Source organism: Schistocerca piceifrons, chromosome 3 (assembly GCF_021461385.2).
Source record: "Schistocerca piceifrons isolate TAMUIC-IGC-003096 chromosome 3, iqSchPice1.1, whole genome shotgun sequence".
Lineage (NCBI taxonomy): Eukaryota > Metazoa > Arthropoda > Insecta > Orthoptera > Acrididae > Schistocerca > Schistocerca piceifrons.
The window spans coordinates 703,950,981-703,972,112 of NC_060140.1; the positions used below are offsets into that span (position 1 = coordinate 703,950,981).

The 21,132-nt window shown below is 37.6% G+C and overlaps 1 protein-coding gene across 1 annotated transcript in view; it reads left to right on the forward strand.

Moving 5' to 3' along the window:
- The window catches only part of LOC124790063 (tudor domain-containing protein 3), a 147,381-nt gene that overhangs the window by 78,956 nt on the left and 47,293 nt on the right, over positions 1-21,132 (forward strand). Inside the window, exon 10 of the mRNA XM_047257627.1 lies at positions 8,279-9,390. Within this exon, the coding sequence (XP_047113583.1) occupies positions 8,279-9,390 (1,112 nt within the window). The remainder of the gene's footprint in view (positions 1-8,278; positions 9,391-21,132) is intronic.

Genomic DNA, 21,132 nt, shown 5'->3' on the forward strand with positions numbered 1-21,132 from the left:
TAAAACTGACATGTGGTCGTACCTTGGAAGACAGCACACTATTTGAACTTCCCATTGTGTGCATACCATTGCCTGCCCACTTCATTTGATTACAGGCTTAATTTTGTAAGAGGTGAGTTAGCATGATCACTTGTACTTATTGTGTCACCTCATGCACTTGCCTGCGAAAGGCAAAGGTCCCGAGTTCGAGTCTCGGTCCGGCACACAGTTTTAATCTGCCAGGAAGTTTCATATCAGCGCACACTCCGCTGCAGAGTGAAAAATCTCATTCTGGAAACATCCCCCAGGCTGTGGCTAAGCCATGTCTCCGTAATATCCTTTCTTTCAGGAGTGCTAGTTCTACAAGGTTCGCAGGAGAGCTTCTGTAAAGTTTGGAGGGTAGGAGACGAGGTACTTGCAGAAGTAGGGCTGTGAGGACAAGACGTGAGTCGTACTTGGATAGCTCAGTTGGTAGAGCACTTGTCCGCGAAAGGCAAAGGTCCTGAGTTCGTGTCTCGGTCCAGCACACAGTTTTAATCTGCCAGGAAGTTTCATATCAGTGCACACTCCGCTGCAGAGTGAAAATCTCATTCTGGAATAGTTGCCACTATTTAAGTTCCAACCCTCATACATGGAAAATCTGAGAAGTATACCAGCAATGAGTATCAGTTGGCTCATGATAATGATGATGATTTATTTACAAGCTTGTTACTGTTAGCTCTGTTTCTTTCAGATGTACCAGAGGAAAATTAAATTATTGTTTTGACTGTTATCATCAGTTATTTTTGTTCATTTCATCATCATAAATAAATCAGTTTCTGATTATTATTGTGTTGTTAAACATTTAAGAAAAAGATAGATTTGTGCGTGATTACTGAAAGTGACAAGGCTTAAGTGCAGTTACAGTGTACTTCGCTCACCCATTGCGTGCTGCAGTAGTCTGTTTGTTTCATTGTTATTTCCATTGCTCTTAGCCAATTGGGTGATAATACACGATAACCGATGAGAATCACAGATTCTGATGATTGTTTCAGTGCAAGATATAATTTTGTTTTGTTTTTGCACAAGAAGCAGTTTGATTACTTATGTTTTTCTAATTGGAGACTAGGAGTTTGATGATTATAGATCTCACAGTTATGGCCTATAAGGTTTCTTACTGATTTTTTGTAACAATTTTTTGGATGTTTGTTTCTTAGAATGTTGTGGGATTTCTTGGTATATTGTTTCGTATTTCATTGTAGTTGCTTTAATTGGTAGGGCAAGACAGCGAGATGGTGCGTGGATCACAGATTCATTGCTAAACAGAAGTTTTGCACGAAATTCTCTGAGCCTGTGAAGACTAGCCCGGAAAGACAGAAGTGATGGTGTGCAGTGGTTGTGCTAACAGGCTTCTCCTGTTTCTCAAATTAGTATTAGTCAAAAAAATTGGTTTGAGGGAAACAGACTCACTGTGGGAAAAATATTGAAAATAACTTATTTGTAGGTTAAAAAATGGAGTACCACTTCCATTGCTGAACAGCTGCACATATCAGATCATGCTTGTCGATTGGCACAGTTTATGCCATGAAGTTCGTGTTTTGGACTGTGTGAAGAATGGCAACAGGCTTGGAGGAGTTGGATTGCTCATTACGATTGATGGGTCTGTGCTTGGCAAGAAGTAGTATGGAATAGGTAATAAACGTGTTTCCAGCAGATGGGTGTTTGGTTAGTGTGGGAAGAGTAACTACAGAGTATTTGTTTGATCAAAACATATTCTCCTGAATATGATTGAAAATAGTATGTTACCTGGCACTACAGTAATGTCCTATTGTTTTCAATCCTTAACTGTCAACCACGCAATTAATTTCAAAGGTCAAGGTACAGAAGCTCATACCAATATGGTAGAAGGGTCATGGGTGGCCATAAAACAATCTTTTCATGAAAGAAACCACTGCAGAAACATGTTCAACTCCTACGTATTGGAGTGTATGTGGAGGAGAAAGTGGAGTCAGCAGACTGACTTACTTATGAACTTCATGGAAATTGTTCGTAATATTTACAATCCTGAGTAAACCAATCATGTTAAGTCTCACTTGTGAAAAATATTTTCTTGTTTGTTATGACAATATCATGCTTTTTGATTATATGGTTAAGCAGGAACCTGAGAGCACAGCTTAAATTACTGCAAGTGAAATGAGTACAGTACAGTACAGTTTGTAGTTTGTCAAAGCTACTCTCGTGTGTGTGTGTGTGTGTGTGTGTGTGTGTGTGTGTGTTTTGTACAAATATTTCACAGTTTTCTAGTAAGTGGTTAGGCAGGAACCAAAGAGCTTAAATTACTTAAAGCGAAACTAGCAGTAATCATATTTTCAATACTATTTCTCAGAATTACTGTGTTGCTTTTTACAAATATGTCACCATTGTCGAATACGTGGTTACACAGGAACCTAAAACTGCATCTTCAGTTACTGCATGTGAAAGGAACAGCAATAATATTTACTGTACTGTTTCTTAAAATTACTTCATTGTTTTTTATGACTACATCATCAACTACTGCAGGCGAAACAAGCAGAAGTCATATTTACAGAACTGTTTGTCAAAATTTCTTTCCAGTTTTTAAGGAATATTCACGTCTTTGAAGTACATCGTTAGCAGGAATCTAAGACCATAGTAATGTGCACGTAACAGCTCACGTGGAATATTTCTCATTATGATGACACAAAATACTGCTGACAACGCAGTTGATTTTTATGACTGCTCCCAAGTAGTCCTTTTCATTTATCATGATTCACTTCACTATTACCAACATCGTACATTCACTATATTTTTTGCCACAATAATTTTGGTAAATCAGCTACATTTATTAATGTAACATATGACATTACAAACAATGTCATTGGCTACCGACATCTGAACTGTGATTCGTTGTCTTCGCTTCCCATCATTCATTAAACAGTTACCAACTTCACAACGCAACATAACAGCTACATACACCGTAGCTGCATTTTTATCTTGACAGAGTTTGATTTGTTTAAGTGAACCACTTTGTTGTAACTGAATTCATGTGTATTTTGAAGTGATATCATGCTACAGTCCATGAGGTGAGATGAATGATTGATTTTGACAGTTCTCGTGGCCAGCTGGCTGTGTTATTGGATATGACCTTAGGCAACTCATGCCCAGTAACTGCTACTTGCATTCTCTAGTGGCAAACACAAAAACCATGGCAATATGTGGGTCGTATTTTTATGCATGAATTTATTTGCAGTTACTAGTTGTAATATACAGTATGGTCGGAAACAATCTGAAAAGGCTGTAAGGGTGTTGCAGTGATGGTTGTCCTGAGAAATAATTTTTAAGAAAAAATTTGATACATTGCACTGTTTCTGAGTTAATTAGCATTGAAGTTAGCCAATCAGGCCATTGCACATGCAAATTCAAGTGACCCACATATACTCCGCCAGTGGCTCAGGCTCAGTTGTTACTACCATCCAATGTCCAATTTTTGTATCACTCTCTTGTTTGGTTTTAGGAAACCATATGAAGCATACATTTGGTGACATTGTATCTGGCAGGCCGTTTGAACTTATGTGCGCAAAAATCTGATTGACTAACTTTGATGCTAATTAACTCAGAAACGGTTCAATGTATCAGATTTTTTGTGAACAGTTGTTTCTCAGCACAGCCTACCCTGCAATACACATACAAGCTTTTCAGTTTGTTTCTGACCACCCTTTGTAAATTGTAAGAGTTGAAAAGTGCTTGTAGTATGCTAAAATATCATAAAATTATTTGTTATACTTAACAATAGAAATTCAAACTATTTTCACAATATTGTTGAACATTCACAGTTTTTGTTCTCACTGTTGAATGTTTGCATTATTAATTAATTCTACTAAAAGTGACCAAATCATTTATCAGCATATCAACAATTATAATCTGCAGAATGTATTCACAATGTGACAATTAGTCAATGACATGCTGTCCTCTCCAATTGGTGAGTCTATTGTAGTAATGCTAATGGAAAAACAACACTCACATTGCTGTCAGAATCTGATTTTGATTAGTTTTATTCTTCACTGCTTGAGCTGTCACTGCTCCCTTCTAGAAAAATAACAAAATTTTACATGCAATCCTCTATCATACCTTTGTCTTCAGCTGTCTTTGTCATGATTTTTGCTGTGCTCTTAATAATTTCCTTCCAGGTCTCACTAGTCACTTGATTGAAAACTTCCACAAGGAAAGTCTCAACTTCAGATACATTGAGTTTTTTATTGTTATCAGCAATGTAATTTTTTATTTGAGCTCTTACCACTTCAGTAGCACTGAAATGACAATGATTTGGTTGATGCCAAACAATTTCATGGTTGCCAAAATTGCTGTCTGATCATGAACAAGGAACAACTTCTGAAAAACTAATCTGTTCATGTCTTCATGATAATTTCGTGGCATTTTTTAATGAAGTCTTAACAGGCAGTTTGGTACGAGGCCTTCAGATGCATATGCTTGTAAAACAATAATTCACCCTCTTTTTCCAACAAACACAACTATTGTCCTCTCGGGCATCCCACCACTCCAGTCTCTACACATTGATAAATAGCTGTCATGAACCCAGGCTCATCTAAACTCGCTATACTTTCGCATGTTATTATCTTGCACGGAGATATGCACTGCCATGCAGCAACATCTGTTCATTCCATTAATACTCTATACCCATTGAAATCTAAAAACTGCAGCCTACATCTTTGAGCATTGTACACAATGGAAATTTGCTGCCTTTAAAAGATCGCCTATGAGAAGTGACTCAAGGAATTTCAAAAGTGTGGCTTGTTTCCTTCTCTTATAAGAGATAGATAGATTATGACAAATAACCTCTTTCCAAAAATTATCCAAAGCTGTCACTTCCTTCTTCAGGGTGTATATGACGTGGGATGTCCGGGAAAAACCCGGGAATTTTTTCATCCGGGAGAAAACCCAGAAAACCCCGGGAATATTGTAGATTTCCGGGATATTATTTTGTTTTAGTTTTCAGTTAAATTTTTGTAATTTTGACTGGTAAGAAATAATACTCTAACAAAGGATATTACTGCATTCCACTACTGCAGAATAATACTGCAGCAGTAAAACATGAACGAGAGAAAAAAACTAAAATAGAACCTAAGTTGTGAAGGAAATACACCATGTACGCAACAAAACACAGTACTCATACAAATGTCTGCCAGTAGTAAAATGTGTCAAAGGCTTTAGGAAGACTATGCAATGCTTCATAACAACAAACTGCCTCTGATGAACACGAAGTCTCAACTGTTTACATTAGATTTGTGTGAGCAGTTGCGAACGGGTCCATGCGCATGCGCAGTTGAGTCGCACATGTACTTCTCCCGCTTCTGGCCACAAAAGTGTGGCTGTTAGCTGTATAAGCAAGCAGCAAGATGCTACCTGGGAAAATTTTACTGGCACGCGCAAGCTGCCATATTCACTGGGGTATCTGCCTCGGGTGGCAATTTCAGTCAAGCATTAATCCCTTGCTGAACAATGAAGTTATTTTTGTCAGTTTGCTAAAGAAATATGGCTTTATTAATCTTTTCCACTGAGGCAGTCAATTTATTTGAAACGAAGTGTTTAATTCCACACTACAGGCTAGTTTCAACTGTTCACTGCATTTCAAAAGAGCATGCTTTCATCTTCTAGCACGTATGGCATTATGCCATAATAAAGAACCAAAAATGAGATAATACAGTACTGGTACTCCAAGAAAATTTACAACCGAATCTGGACATACGAGTGTGCACTTTAAGCCGAATTATGCATTTTTGTATGGTTCACGAATTTCCTCTGATGTCTTGTTTCTTTTATGGCTTAATGTAAGATCTTTTAATGTTTTTCACTTACGGGCTTCCTGCATCATTGTAGCTGCGCAAGCACGGTGATGCCTGTTATCTGGAGCTCTCTGGCAACTGCTGAAGTGAACCTCTTTCTAACAGGTCGCAGGAAAATATTGCGAATGATTGATTGAAAAGCTGTACTTTCAAAGTAAATTTCCTTTTACGCAACATGAACTAAGTGCAAGAATGTGCGATGAATTTCTTAAATCACAGAGCATTTGACTCGCATTGAAAAATCAGCTATTTGAGGATGGCCATTTGGAAAAAGTTTGAGCCCAGAAGATCAGACTATTGTGTCTGTCGCTATTAAAAATTTTACTGGCACATTTGTGTGATGTATCTTAAAGTGTAACACGTGCAAAAAAGATCAACATTATACGTGAAAGTTTAGCTTCTCTTGCAGCTTATTAATCGTCGAGACCATTATTATATGTGAAAGCTCTGCTTTTCTTGTAGCAACACTATTTGTGTGTATGCACGACTTATCACTTATTAGCTAACTACATCACGTGTCTTAAGCTCTGAATATCCGCTGTATCGGCTGGCGAGACTATGTGACATGAGCTATGACTGACTTGCCAAAGCGCATCGCAATCTCGATTTCAGTGCTTTGGAAAGTAACATGCGGTGTTTGGTGGAATTTGAATTTATACTTTCCTACGAAAATATGCAGTGTACATGGACTTTTTTTCTGAGTTTCGTTTTCTAAATGGCTGAGAAATTCTATGCCGGTGTATAAAACCATAGCCATTCAAAGGATTGATAAGTTTTACAGTTTCGAGGAAAAGTATACTGTCACTTAACACGGAAAAAGTGTATTTTCACCCGGGAGAAAGTGTGTTTTTAACCAGGAAATCTGGGAAAAATCCGGGAATTTTTTTCCCTTGTACACGTATACACCCTGTTCTTCCTTGGCTGATTTTTCCTGGCGCTTGCAGCCTAGTTGTGGCACTCCCAACACAATCAATGTAGTACTGTTCTTTCCCTGTTGTTATAACTGTATTCTTATATGCTTTCAAAGCTGTTGCAGTTGTCTTAACAACCTGCTTTTCTTCCTTGGTTTCATTTACCACATTTAAACAATGTAGGCTGTGTATGAATATAGGCTGCACCTAAATTTTTGACACAAGATTATAGTGAAAAGTAAATCTTGAATATAGGCCACACTACTAAATTTACCTCTGATTATGAAGTACTACCATGTTACACTGTGGTTCTACTAATACCTACACGATGCAGACATTAAATTATGTTGGCAACCCTACATAACAATTGAGCAACTTCAGATTATCAGCTACACATTATGCAAAGGAACACGGAAAGCAGGAGCTGGATGTAGATTTCATATAGGTGAAAACAAGTCATATTGAGGGCTAAAGAGAAAATATCCAGATGTGGAAAAAGATGTGGTTGACTTTGTAGTTCAGAGCAGGGAATGTAGATATCCCATTACAAATGAAATGATTGAAATTGAAGACTGCAAAATAGCACATAAACATTTCACCAATGGAATTTAAAATTTTGTATGAGTGGTTTTGACCATTTATGCAGTGAAATAATCTCTTTGTAGAACTAAAATTCCACAAACACTGCCTCAAACTTATGAAAACATTTCAGAATCTTTCCAGCATTACACGATCTAGATTCAAGGCAAAAACTGTTATTTACATTCCCAAATAAGGAGCGCAGACCAAACACTGGTCTATTTTGGTGTGTCAAATAGCGCTGCAATGATCCATGTAGGGGAAAGTAGTTCGAAATATATACATGTTCTCTCTCCCCACCCACTCAAAGAAAAGGGGGGGGGGGGGAGCTGGTACTGTATTTGCAGGCAAGTTATAATCGTTTCTGCTGTTTTCTTCTTAAGTCTTTGATGGAAAGTAAATGTAGTTACATGTAGTGGTATTAATTTCAATCCACAAAATACAGTATATGTCATTTTCAAATTGATGATTTATGATCTGAGGAAGAAAACATTGATTATAGGCCACACCATGATTTTTCAAGACAAAATTTAGGAAAAAGAGTACATCCTATATTCATGCAAATATGGTAGTCAGCTTGCACCACTCATCACAGTGGACATGGTTTGAAATGAAATAGAAGTGAATAAACACTAAAAACAAAATGAATTACAGATTCAGTTTCTAGTTCAACAAAGCAAACCTACAGTACAAGTTACATGTGAGACACACACTAGTAATTTCAAATGTGTGTGCGCTAGTTCTGCAGCGCGGCATCATGGCTCATGCTATGTGCTTTGTTGGCATCAGGCTGCCAGTTGGCAACAAAACGACGTTATTAAGCTGTCAGTGCCAAAAACTCATCTCCCAGACTATTCTTGTTAGATTTATGATATGCTCGTCTCTGTAACAATGTCATATTTTATATCTTAACTCTGCATAATTATGTTTTTTATCCCATTTTTTTTACAGAGAAAGAAAGTGAGCATAGAAATGCAAGTAACATCAGCAACAACACTGGAAGCAGTACTAGTGGTGGCAATGTTATGACATCCAACAACATAAATCCTGATAAGAAGCAGTTTGGTACAGACATGACAAACAAAGCTAATTCCAATTCTCGCACGAGCAGAACTGATCGCCCTAATTATTCTCAGTCACGCAATAATGGCAGCAGAGGAGGAAACGTTAGTGGAGGTGGTAACAGTGGAGGTTCGAGAAGTAATCGAGGATCAAGAGGAGCTAACAACACAGCTAATAATATGACTTGGAGTAATGGAAGTGATGCACGAAGTGGTGGGAATTTCTCTTCTAATGCATCAGCAAGGGACAGTGATCGTGGCCGTCACTCATCGTCTGCTGGCAACAGTGGTTCCACATTACAGCAACAGAAGCCTCCACGTTTTCAGAATCAGCAAAGGTTCCAGCAACAGCAACAACACCAACAACCACCACAGTCACAACAACTTAACGACAATTTTTATGGACAGCCGTGGGCTAACTCCTACCCAGAAACACAGTACAACACCAACACTTGGTCATCAAAAAATTCTGTTCCAAACAGTTCAAATAGCAAAATTAGGGATGATTATGTAAACCATGAAACATTTTCTTCACTTGGGTATGAAATGAATAAGAACAGGTCGCGCTCAAATAATGCTGGAGCTGGAGGATTTGGAATGAACTTTGAACCTGATACAGACAGCAGAATTTTGGGAAACAGGCTCGAAAGAATGAGTAATACTAGGAATTACCCACCACAACAGGATATTCTGAATAGCAAATTTGGCACTCTTCCACAGAGTGGAATAGGCCATGATACATACAGCAGTTACACATCTCCACCTCCACCTCCTAGGATTCAGCAAACTCAGCAGTTGTATGGTGGTGCAGAATTTACAGCTTACAAGGACCCAGTACAGCCTGCAGTCTCGAATAATGTCCACAACTCAACTGGCAGCAATTATAGCAATCCAGGACAGGCCATGTATAGTTCTCCTTCCAACCATTACATCGCGGACAACAAAGTGTGGCGATGGCAGAAGGGAGACAAGTGCATGGCAAAATACTGGGAGGACAATGTGGTGAGTCAAATTGACATGTGAACCTAAAAAATTACTTGTAACATCTCAATAGAACCTTCTTATATGACAAACCATATGAATTTTCAAGTTCGTAGCATTGAAAACCTCATGTTTCAAAATTGCTCTGATGCAATGTAGTTTTACACAGTGGGTACGAAGAGGTGTGTGTGTGTGTGTGTGTGTGTGTGTGTGTGTGTGTGTGTGTGTGTGCGCGCGCGCGCGCGCTTATTGGGAGAGAGAGAGTCAATCATGTATAAATTATAAAATGATGAAATTAATTCTTGCACCAGCAAAACTGGTCATTCTAGTTATTATTGGTCATGGAATAGTGGTAGCAAAGGAGTAAATGTTAGTGAAGGTGGCAAGAGTGGAGCTGCTTAAACATGTTATATTTCTGGACCTCACATAGACCTAATGCTGTTCTACTGTGCTATAATTTCATATGCAGCAGAACACTGCTGTAAGATAAATTTAATTCTGCAGAAGCAACAAATCAAAAACATATTTGTACCTCGTGAAAAATGTTTCTTACTTATTTCTGTTGATGGGTTGAAAGGAAATTAATTTTTCACTAAATATTTAGATAGATTTTCTTGGTTGTGCTTACTGCGAGGAATGATTAGGAAGCTTTTATTCTTCTGTTAAATGATAGTTTTTTCTGTTTAGTGTTTACGGATATTATTGGATGTACCTTATACAATAAATATTCTTAAAATCTCAGGTGCAAGTTACTTCATTTAGGTAGTTATTGGAAACGATCTGGAAACACTGGGAGGTCTCAGATTGATTATCTAATGGTAAGAAAAATTTATAAACAAGATTTGAAACTGTAAGACATTTCCAGGGGCAGGTGTGGACTCTGACTATAATTTGTTGGTTGTGAACTGCAGATTATTTCTGAAGAAATTTAATATGGTAGGAATCAAGGTGACGGGATGTGGATAAAATTGCATGAGCCAGCACTTATTGAGAATTTCAGATGGAGCATTAGGCAACATTTGACTGAAATGGTGGGAAAGGAATACAATAGGGATGAATAGGTACTTTTGAGAGATGAAATAATGAAAGCAGCAGATGATCACATATGTAAAATGACTAAGGTCTAGCAGAAATTATTGATTAACACCGGAGATCAATAATTCCAGTTCCACAGAAGGCAGATACTGACAGAATATTACAGGAATATTACCAAGCTATCAGTTTAATAAGTCATGATTGCAAAATACTAATTCCCTCTGTCTGTAAGCAATCTACATTAATTAAACAATGCGTGTTGGCCTCTTTTGAGTGTATTTACTTTTTGTTTTAGTGTAGGAACTGTACTATTGCAGATACAAGTTTTTTAGTTTTCACTGTAGATTATAGACTAAATAAATGTGTTACCCACAGTCAGTGTTGATACAAACATAATCGGTCTTTTAGTGTTATTGTTTCCATTTCTACAGCATTGGTGTCCATTTGTAAACTTCATCATTTGTTGTTGTTGTGGTGGTGGTGGTCTTTAGTCCTGAGTCTGGTTTGATGCAGCTCTCCATGCTACTCTATCCTGTGCAAGCTTCTTCATCTCCCAGTACCTACTGCAGCCTACATCCTTCTGAATCTGCTTAGTGTATTCATCTCTTGATTGCCCTCTACGATTTTTACCCTGCACGTTGCCCTCCAGTACTAAATTGGTGATCCCTTGATGCCTCAGAACATGTCCTACCAACCGATCCCTTCTTCTGGACAAGTTGTGCCACAAACTCCTCTTCTTCCCAATTCTATTCAGTACCTCCTCATTAGTTATGTGATCTACCCATCTAATCTTCAGCATTCGTCTGTAGCACCACATTTCGAAAGCTTCTATTCTCTTCCTGTCTAAACTATTTATCATCCATGTTTCATTTCCATACATGGCTACACTCCATACAAATACTTTCAGAAACAACTTCCTGTCACTTAAATCTATAATCGATGTTAACAAATTTCTCTTCTTCAGAAATGCTTTCCTTGCCATTGCCAGTCTACATTTGATATCCTCTCTACTTCGACCATCATCAGTTATTTTGCTCCCCAAATAGCAAAACTCCTTTACTACTTTAAGTGTCTCATTTCCTAATCTAATTCCCTCAGCATCTCCTGGCTTAATTCGACTACATTCCATTATCCTACATTCCGTTATCATTACCCAGATGAAATCATCAAGTTGGAGTAAGACACTTTTGATTTAATACAACCCAACTATATTTAAAAATGTTACAAATGGAGACCTAGGAAAGCTTCAACAGTCAAATACACTGAATAATACAGCTCTTTTCCACAGTTAATTAAGATTCATTTTTGAATGGTAAAATGTATTCATTGAGCAAGCAGTAAAAGAAACCATGGAAAATTTTGGAAAGGGTTTCAAGTTCAGGGAGAAGAAATAAAAACTTTGGGATTTGCTTATGATGTTGTAATTCTATCAGGATGGCTAAGGACGTAGAAAGCAATTGAGTAAAATTGATAGTGTCTTGAAAAGAGGTTGCAAGATGAATGCTTATCAACAAAAGTAAAACAGTAGTAATCTAATGTTGTTGAATGAAAACGGACTGCTGAGGGAATTAGATTACGAAAATGTGGTAGGTAAATATTGTTCTTTGGACAGGAAAATAATAACTGACAATGGCTAAAGAAGAGAGGATATAAAGTACAGACTGGCCAAAGCAAGAAAAGCATTTCTGAACAAGGGAAACTGTTCCCAGCAAATATAAATTGAAGTGTTAGAAGTCTTTTCTGAAGGTATTTGTCTGGAGCGTAGGCTTGTATGGAAGTGAAATATTGCCGATAAGGAGTTCATACAAGAAGAGAACACAGGCTTTGCTGAAGTTTAGATGAATAGGTCGAATATGTAACAAGGAGATACTGAATCAGATTGGGGATCGAAAGAAATGTATAGTACATGTGGGGTATGGTTTAAATACGATTTTTAGTTTTTGTTCTAATAATTTGTCCACGTATGCAGCAAAAGCCTGTAAACTACAGAAATGGGTAACATGAAAATACCGTATTTACTCGAATGTAAGCCGCACTTTTTTTCCAGTTTTGGAATCCAAAAAACCGCCTGCGACTTAGAATCGAGTGCAAAGTAAGCAGAAGTTCTGAAATATGTTGTAGGTGCCGCCACAACTACCTTCTGCCGTCGAATATATGTAGCGCTACACAGGCATGCTTTACAGGCACAAAGATAAATACTGGCGCCAAAACCTCTGCATCAGTAAATAAATTTAAAAAAAAAAAAAAAAAGTGGAAGACGAGCTTTTTTTCTCCGCCCCAAATTTCGACCACTGCATTTTCATACATTATCCAACGAAGTAAATACAAACTCCGTATTGTTCATCTTCGAATGTAGCAGCTTTTCAATGTACTACGAAAATTCGACTGGCAAGACCGTTTGCGATGTTTGTCAGTATGGCCAAGTCTATGTTCTGATTTTTTTTCTACCAGTGAGAAGAGATGGTTGCTAATGGGAACTTTTGTGAATTCTGAATCACATGCAGTATTCTCTTCACCATAAGAATAATACGAATATAAACATTTTGCCATGTATTCTTTCGTGTTTGCTGCTATCTCATTTAAATGCTGTCTGCCTAATAAACTACGAAACTAGAGTGAGACAACACAAACGCGGAAGTATACACATATGGGGGATTCCATTGTCACGGGTGGGACAGTTGCACTACGTTTTTCAACAGTCAAATGCTGACATAACTTAAAGTATAAATAGAAATAAAGTAAAAATTGACTGGTTACCTTACAAATAAGTGTTTTACCTTCCCTTTAAATCTGAATGTCAGAAGTTTACAAATTGAGCTGTTATTCATCTTTAAAACTTTGTCACGGGTGGGACAGCAAATAGACGTAGCATTGAATAACCACCAACATTTTAGAAGAATTCTGTGATTTATGCACTTATTTTCTTTTGAAAATATTGAATTAACATTAATAAAACAATTCTCTACATGACCTAATATCAATAAATATTAGATTAGTAATACTTACTTACAATAATTGCAATCAAAGACTGTCACGGGTGGGACAAGGAATTGTCACGGGTGGGACTCGTGAAGTACAATCTTCTTCTTCTTCTTCTTCTTCTTCTTCTTCTTCTTTTTTTTAAACTGATTTTATTATGTCAGTTAGCTATGAATCAGTAGGTAACATATACTTAGAGGGCACTTTAAGTTTTAATAACTTTGTAGAACATTTTTGTTGCTTATAAATAATATAAATTTTGGTATAGTATTAGTTTACAGTTCTGAGTACTTAATTATTTCACTTGAAGAATGCACCACTTTGAAAAAAGACACTTTACCTCTCACCCACTTTCAAAAATGTCTAAATTGCCAGGAAACTCATAATATAAGGTGTCCCTAACATGTTTGACATTTGGATTTGGGAGAATAGCAAGAACTTGTTTAAACTCTATGTAGGATACATCCTGCTCGTCAGCTTTAAATACTTTTGCTGAGTCCCCAACAGATCACATGCACATAATCTGTATTTCCTGATTGTCTTCTACACTTCTCTGTGCAATTGCAGCATATCTGTATGTAGTGGATTTCTTTCTTGTAGTTTGGAACTCAACTAAAATAAATGTTCCTGGCATGATTTGTTCCACAGCTGGTTCTGAACCTGTAACTTCTTGGGAATTGGGTGTCAACCGGACATCAGGATATGATTCCTCATCACTCATCTCAGAATCTGTGTAGATTAGTGAATATATGTTGGGTGAAAGTGGGAAAGGTTACAGGTATTGTAACCGTTGAAGTAATGCTTGCTGCGAATATCTTTTATTTTTTTAACAGCTTTCCGGCGGCCATCCAGAAGGTCTCTGTTTTCATCAATATGATCTTTTGTCAGGCACAGTCTAAAAATTCCTGTGCATTGCTGATGATGACTTTTCTTTGCTTAACTTTATTCCAAACAGCCCTTTTTGTTACAGCTCCAATGCCATCCACTGCACCTTTCCCATGTGATGTTGCAAAGAAAAACCATTCTCCAGACACTCCAAAGTCTTGCATCATGTAGCAGAGGTTAGAAATGGTGAATTTGTTCTTAAATTGACCTGCGCAACCATCAGAAAAAATTCGTATCGAGGTCAAATTGGGAAGCTCTTGTTTCAGCTTACTTATTATACTCTTCAAACATGCATACACTGAGTACTTGCCATGGCACAGTTCATCGCTCACAATTGCAAATGACTGTAGCCCTGTTTTCATCCAAACACAAATAGTGACCACTGTAATCTGTGTATGACTCCAGTGGGCACTTTGTATCTCATCTTGAGCCAGTGCTACATAGTTTTCTGCAAAATCTATTTGCAATATCACTTCATCATCACTAACTGATGCTTTCACAGTCTTGAAAGCTCCAGATTGCATCCTTGTGACAAAGAAGTGCTCCTTGAATGTTTTTATTTGAGACTGAAGTTCAGAGCGAGCTTCACAAACTGTTCCACTGGTAGTAGTCTGTTTAGGGTGACACTCATGTTCGGTCCATTTTCTCCAAGATATTATGTCACACAAATCAAACTTTCCATCTATTAATGTGTGTAAATTCATGATGCATTTCTTGCATTGACTTGTCATGCATATTTCACTTTCTACATCACAGCAAACAAGATTCATAAGGTGAGTGTGAGTAGCAGGGAAACTAGCTATTTCTTTGTGAATGGCTTCAATGATGAAGTTGAAGTTAGCATGATATCTGCACACACATACATTGTGAGGCATTTGAGACGTTAGAACAACATTTTTAGGCCGTAACTCGTAGAATTTTGAAATCTTGATATCAATATCTGGATTGTCTTGCTTGAAAAGAAAAAATGCTTCCTTAACTGTCATATTCATGTGACGTTTCTGCAAGCTAACTCTTTTCCCAGTTTCATGGTGTACAATAGACTTTACATCCTTTATACCAGGCGTCTGCCTTCTGTGAAAAAATTTTGAATTTTGAGCAGATTATCACCTGTAAGTTTACGAGATGTTTTCTTCACTACTGGGAAAATCTGCTTTACTACCTTTTTAGGTAAGCTTTCACTTACAAGCTTTTTTATTACTGCTGATTATTTCAGGGGCTTGAAGGAAGCACCTTCTTTACCCGAGAAACAGCTTTGCCAAGGGACTGAGGACATTTATATGATCCTAACTGGGAAATACAGGTCTCAGGCTGATCTTCAATTTATACGGATTTTAGTTTAAGTCTGCACTTCCTTTTTCATTCAGCTTCCTTCTTTCGATATTCCAATAAAGATTTTCCACTGGAGGATACCTTCATCTTCATATTTTCCCTTTTTCTTTTATCCCGCTCTTTCTTTTTCTTTATGGACATTGTACTTGCTGGTATCTTTCTTCAGTTTTTCTCAAAGTTTTCTCATACGCTCTGCTGATGTTGTTTTCCCCATTTTCTGAATAAACAGTAAGTTTTTATTTAGTGTAAACCATCAAAGCACTTGTTATATCAACCAATTTAACTTAACAATAACAAGAAGTGTTAAATGGTTTAGATTTGAGTAACATCCAAAAACCTGTCACGGGTGGGACACAATTTCTTTTAACATTTATAAATGATCATTTACAACTTCATTGGATGTTTTTATTTGTTTTTCTTACTTCTAACCTAAAATATATAGAATTACTATAATTGCTGAGTTAGAAGGTAAACTTTTCCATGTTTTTTGTCACGGGTGGGACACTAAATACATAGTAACTTTTGTGAATTAGCTGCATACTTAATAACTTACCTTTCTTTAAAAACTGAAGTTTGTCAGAAAGATAAGATTCTGCTCTTGAAATTTAACAATTAAAACATCAACAATCACTGCAACCCAAATTTAAACAGCTGCCAACACAAAAAGCAAACCTTTTGTTTTCCATCCTCATCTGTAGAATCGCCAACTTTGTTTAACTATATTTCCTCAGCTAATTATGTAATTTTTATAATTTTTTCAGGACAGTAAAATTCAACTTTTGTAGATTCGAAAAACTATAACATTGTTAAATTTGGCATTTTTTCAAAAAATAAGCCTCAGGCTCAGTTTGGCATGGAATGACCCATATGTCATGTTCATATTCGTATTATTCTTATGCCTAGTAGCGATATAGTCAGAAATGAAGCACGGCAATTGACTAGATTTTTAAATCTAAGATGACTCTAATTTCTGTGCAGAAAATAATGTACTAAAGAGGCGTCTGCAAAGATTTTCAAACGGAGAAAAATTTTCGCAAAACTCTCGTTCAGAACATCTTCTATCATACGCAGTTTATTATTTGGTTCTTGTTGATCATTATCAAAGAAAGCAGCAGTGTAAATAATAACAAATAGCAGTCTCTTGCCATTGTTTCGCTACTGAGACAATTACTCTCTCTCTCTCTCTCTCTCTCTCTCTCTCTCTCTCTCTCTCTTTTTCTTTTTCTTTTTTTTTTTAAAGCGGCGGTAGCACGCACAAAAGCAAACCATGCCGTGAGCGGCGACAGGTCGTGAACATTCATTATCGGAATGCGACAAACAATGCATGACACAGTACAGTAATGTAATGCATTTTCAGCTTAGTGATGAAAACACCCATAACAAAGAGAACGGCAATTATCAGATCAAAGAAAAATAAGCAATCAATTGAAACCAGACGAAGCACATGAAAAACGAAGGGTACGCGCATAAATAAGGACGGAGCGCCTGACGCATAGCAATGGCTACCTGGTAAAGCTTACAGCTCGAACCAATCTACTGCAGCTGTATCGTCATTCATTCGACCTGAATTCTGTCTCATATTACAATTGACCAACTTTGTTTCGATTTGGAGGTATGGCCTAAAACTTTTCTCTCCCCTTGAATTTCGAGTCTCAAATTTCAGCTGCGGCTTAGATTCGGGAAATTATTTTTTCCTTTATTTCGAGTCTCATTTTTCAGGTGCGGCTTAGATTCGAGTAAGTACGGTAGTCATAAATGAGTTATCTGTAGTCTGCGTTCCTCTTCCTAGCATTTCCAGCCCTCCCTACTCCTCTCACCATATTGATTTTGAATACATGCAGCACACAAAAATTCATGAAACCAAAATGGATGAGGCAATAATTGTGTGAAGTCCACACGAAATTTCGTCACGCAAGGCTCGTGCTAATGTTCAAGTGGATGCCTCATGATGTTGGAACAGACTGTTCAGACACTAACTTCGGACTGACTGACACTGACTCTGAATGCCCTGCTGGGGTTGTTTATACGCCCTCAGTGCCATCACAGGGTGTATAAGACCCGGGACAACTGGAAGATCTGGGAAAAAACGTGGGAATTTTTTCATCCAGGAGAAAACTGGGAAAAACCCGGGAATTTTTTAGAATTTTGAGAGAATTTTTTGTTTTGTTTAAGTTTTCAGTTAAATTTTTGTAATTTTGACTGGTAAAAAACAATACTCTAACAAAGGGTATTACTGTATCCCGCTACTGCAGAATAATATTGCAGCAGTAAAACATGAATGAGAGGAAAATAAACGAAAATGAAACTTAAGTTGCAAAGGAAATGCACCATATACAACAACAAAACACAATGTTCATACAAGCGTCTGCCAACAGCAAAATGTGTCAAAGGCTTTAGGAAGACTGTGCAATGCTTCATAACAACAAATTGTCTCCGATGAGCGTGACGTCACAACTGTTTACATTAGATTTGTTTCAGCAGTTGCAAGTGGGTTCATGCGCATACGCAAAGTGTCGTGCATGTATAGTACCTTCTCCCTTTTCTGGCTACTGAAGTGTGGCTGTTAGATGTACAAGCAGTAGCTGCAAGCAGCAATCCAGAAAAATTTTACTGGCGCGTGCAAGCTGCCCGATTCAATGGGGGCAATCCGGGGTATGTGCCCCAGAGAGCAAGAATTCATATTCTTGAGGAAAAAGCCTTGTTTCATGAAGCGCTTAGTATCCAGCACAAGTTGGTCTATCAATTATTCATGATTTTGAAACGCATTTCTGTTGGTTTTTGAACATTTGTGAACTTATTATAAGTTTATTTCTGAATGGGCCATTTATGGATTTTTGGATGCATGCATAGTGTATATCATGTCTCTGCCAGTGGAATCCCTGTTGCATCTAGACATAAACTTTCCTGTAGACGGAAGGGGACGGAGGTATACGAGCTGAGCAGAATAAAGCCGAACGGGTGAATGTCAATCGCTGCTTGTTTATGTGATTGACTGGGTTTGTGAATGATCAGCGTTGTTATAATTACCAGCGAAATCCAGAGTGGAAATAAACTACTATCAGGAATAACAGGTAATAAAGATTACATATTAACTTCTCGGTATATCCAAGAAAATGAAATTTTGATAGAAAATTTTTGGCCAGACTGCTACACTAGTAATGGCCAGTTGTACAGATCCCAGTAGCACCCACCTAAGTTCTATTATGGGAGTAGCATGGAAAACGTGTTGTACGAACACATAATAATGCCTAACCAGAGAATAAACGCAGGATAACTAAGCAGTTGATTGTGGCAGGGTTAGTGAAATTAACCGGAGAATAAGTTTAGACAGTGGCAGGAATGGTTACAGAATTAGTGATGACAAGAGTGTTTCTCAGAATGAGGAAAGGGAAGAAACAGGGACATCACACAACTTATGGAAGAATATGATGATTCCAAATTTATAAAAAAATTTCACACGACTTCTTTTTGACCTCGTGCTTGAGAAACTGGAGCGTATGAATGAAATGTGAAACTATTTTGGAACACAAAGCTTTGTGCTTGTAGTAGGCCTAATAGGCATTTGATATTGGTACTTCATGGCTCAGTCTCACAAATCATACAAACCTGTGGCCATTTGTGCTGCTTGTCCTCGTATACATTTCATATCCTCCGTTAAGTCTTATTTGGTACTGGTCCCAAACACTACAGCAATATTTTAGGATGGATCACAAGTGTTCTGTGAGCTGATGTAGACTGACTGCCTTTCTCTAGCTTTCCACCAATTATCTAAAGTCTGACACCTTCTTTACCTACTACTGAGCCATATGTCACACCCATGTATTTACACAAGTTTTCTGATTTTGACTTATTCATATTGTTGTCATAGGATACTATGTTTTATTATTATTATTGTTGTTATTATTTTGTGACGTGCAAAATTTTATGTTTCTGAATAAGTGTAGCAAATTTTCACAACTTCGGTATCTTATCAAGATGTGACTGAATATTTATGCACCTTTCCTCAGGCAGTTCTTCATTATAGATACCTGCCTCATCTGTGAAAAGTCTGAAGTTTCTATTAATATTGTCTGCAAGGTCACCAGTATAAAACATGAGCAGCAAGACACAGCATACTACTCTGGGATACACCTTCAGTCAGTTCTACATCTGTCGTAACTCTCCATCCTTGATGACACACTGCATCCTCCCTACCAAGAAATCCTCAATCCAGGATAAATTTCACTTGATCCCCATGCTGTGCTAGTTGATATAGAGGAGGTTATTCTGATCAAAGATACCATTACATTTGAGCATAGAATATGCCCTAAGATTCTACTAGTGCAAGTGCATGTCAAGCATTGGTGAATGTCCTCTGCACTCCTCATAGACAGATGTGACTTGTTGTTACTTCCCAACTGCTGGGCACAGCTTTTTGTTTGAGGAATATGTGGCATAATAATGGTTAAAAGGTGGCTAGCTCAGTTACAAATGCTATGTAAAATTTGATAGGGATTCTACCAGGCTCTATAGCTTTGTTCAGTTTTAGTGATTTTAGCTGTTTTCTCAGTACCACTTACACAAATGTCTATTTAACCCAACTTTGCAATGGAGCAAAGATTAAATTTGGGCAAAATTTCTGGATTTTCCTTTCGAAAGCAACATTTGAAAACGTAGTTCAGCATGTCTGCTTTTGCTTTACTACTATCAATTTCAGTTCCTATCTTTTCCACGAGTGTCTGGACATCGACTTTAGTGCCACAAACAACCCTTATGTGCGAGCAGAATTTCATTGTGTTTTTTTAGAGATCTTTTGATTGGATTATGCTGTGGTAGTTACTGAAAGCTTCGTGCATTGCCACCTTGACAGCCAAACCCTTTCAATTCAGTATCTCTCTATCTGTATCCCTATACTTCATTTTACATATATAATGCAGAAGTTGCTGTTTCTTTAGAAGAGTTTTTACAATGACACTACTATCATTTAGGATTCCTCCCATCACAAACGGTTCTTCTATGTACGTATCTATGGAGTGCGTTGTCAACTATTCTTTTACACTTAAGGCGTAGCTGTAAATGCTTCTGTCAAGAACCAGACGTTTCAAGTTTCTTATTGAGATGTGACACTACTGTCTCTTTATCTGTTTTGCAGAACAGGTGGATCTCTCTACTTGTCCCCTTCTGTGGTATAGCGATGTAGATAGTTTGACTTAGGGCAGTTTGGATTCGTCCTGATGTGCACGTGGATAGCCGAAGTACTGAGGCAAACGCTCGCCCTAGGGGGGGAACTCTGGGTTTGAGTCACAAATTGTCAACTGTCCCTAATAGGTAGTATATCTTTACCTAGCAAAGCTGATGCCAAGACATTTGCATTCAGCAGGTTCACATGAATTAAACTGTCTGTTACCTGCTTGTAAGTAGTGTGTACAAAGTTTATATTAGCTGTCCTTAACTAAAGAAGTTCACTGAATGTACATAGGCAAGAAAGTCTTTGTCTGGGAAAGGACCACTGTTTTTGATGGCTGTGCAATAGAACCAACACAATAACAAGCC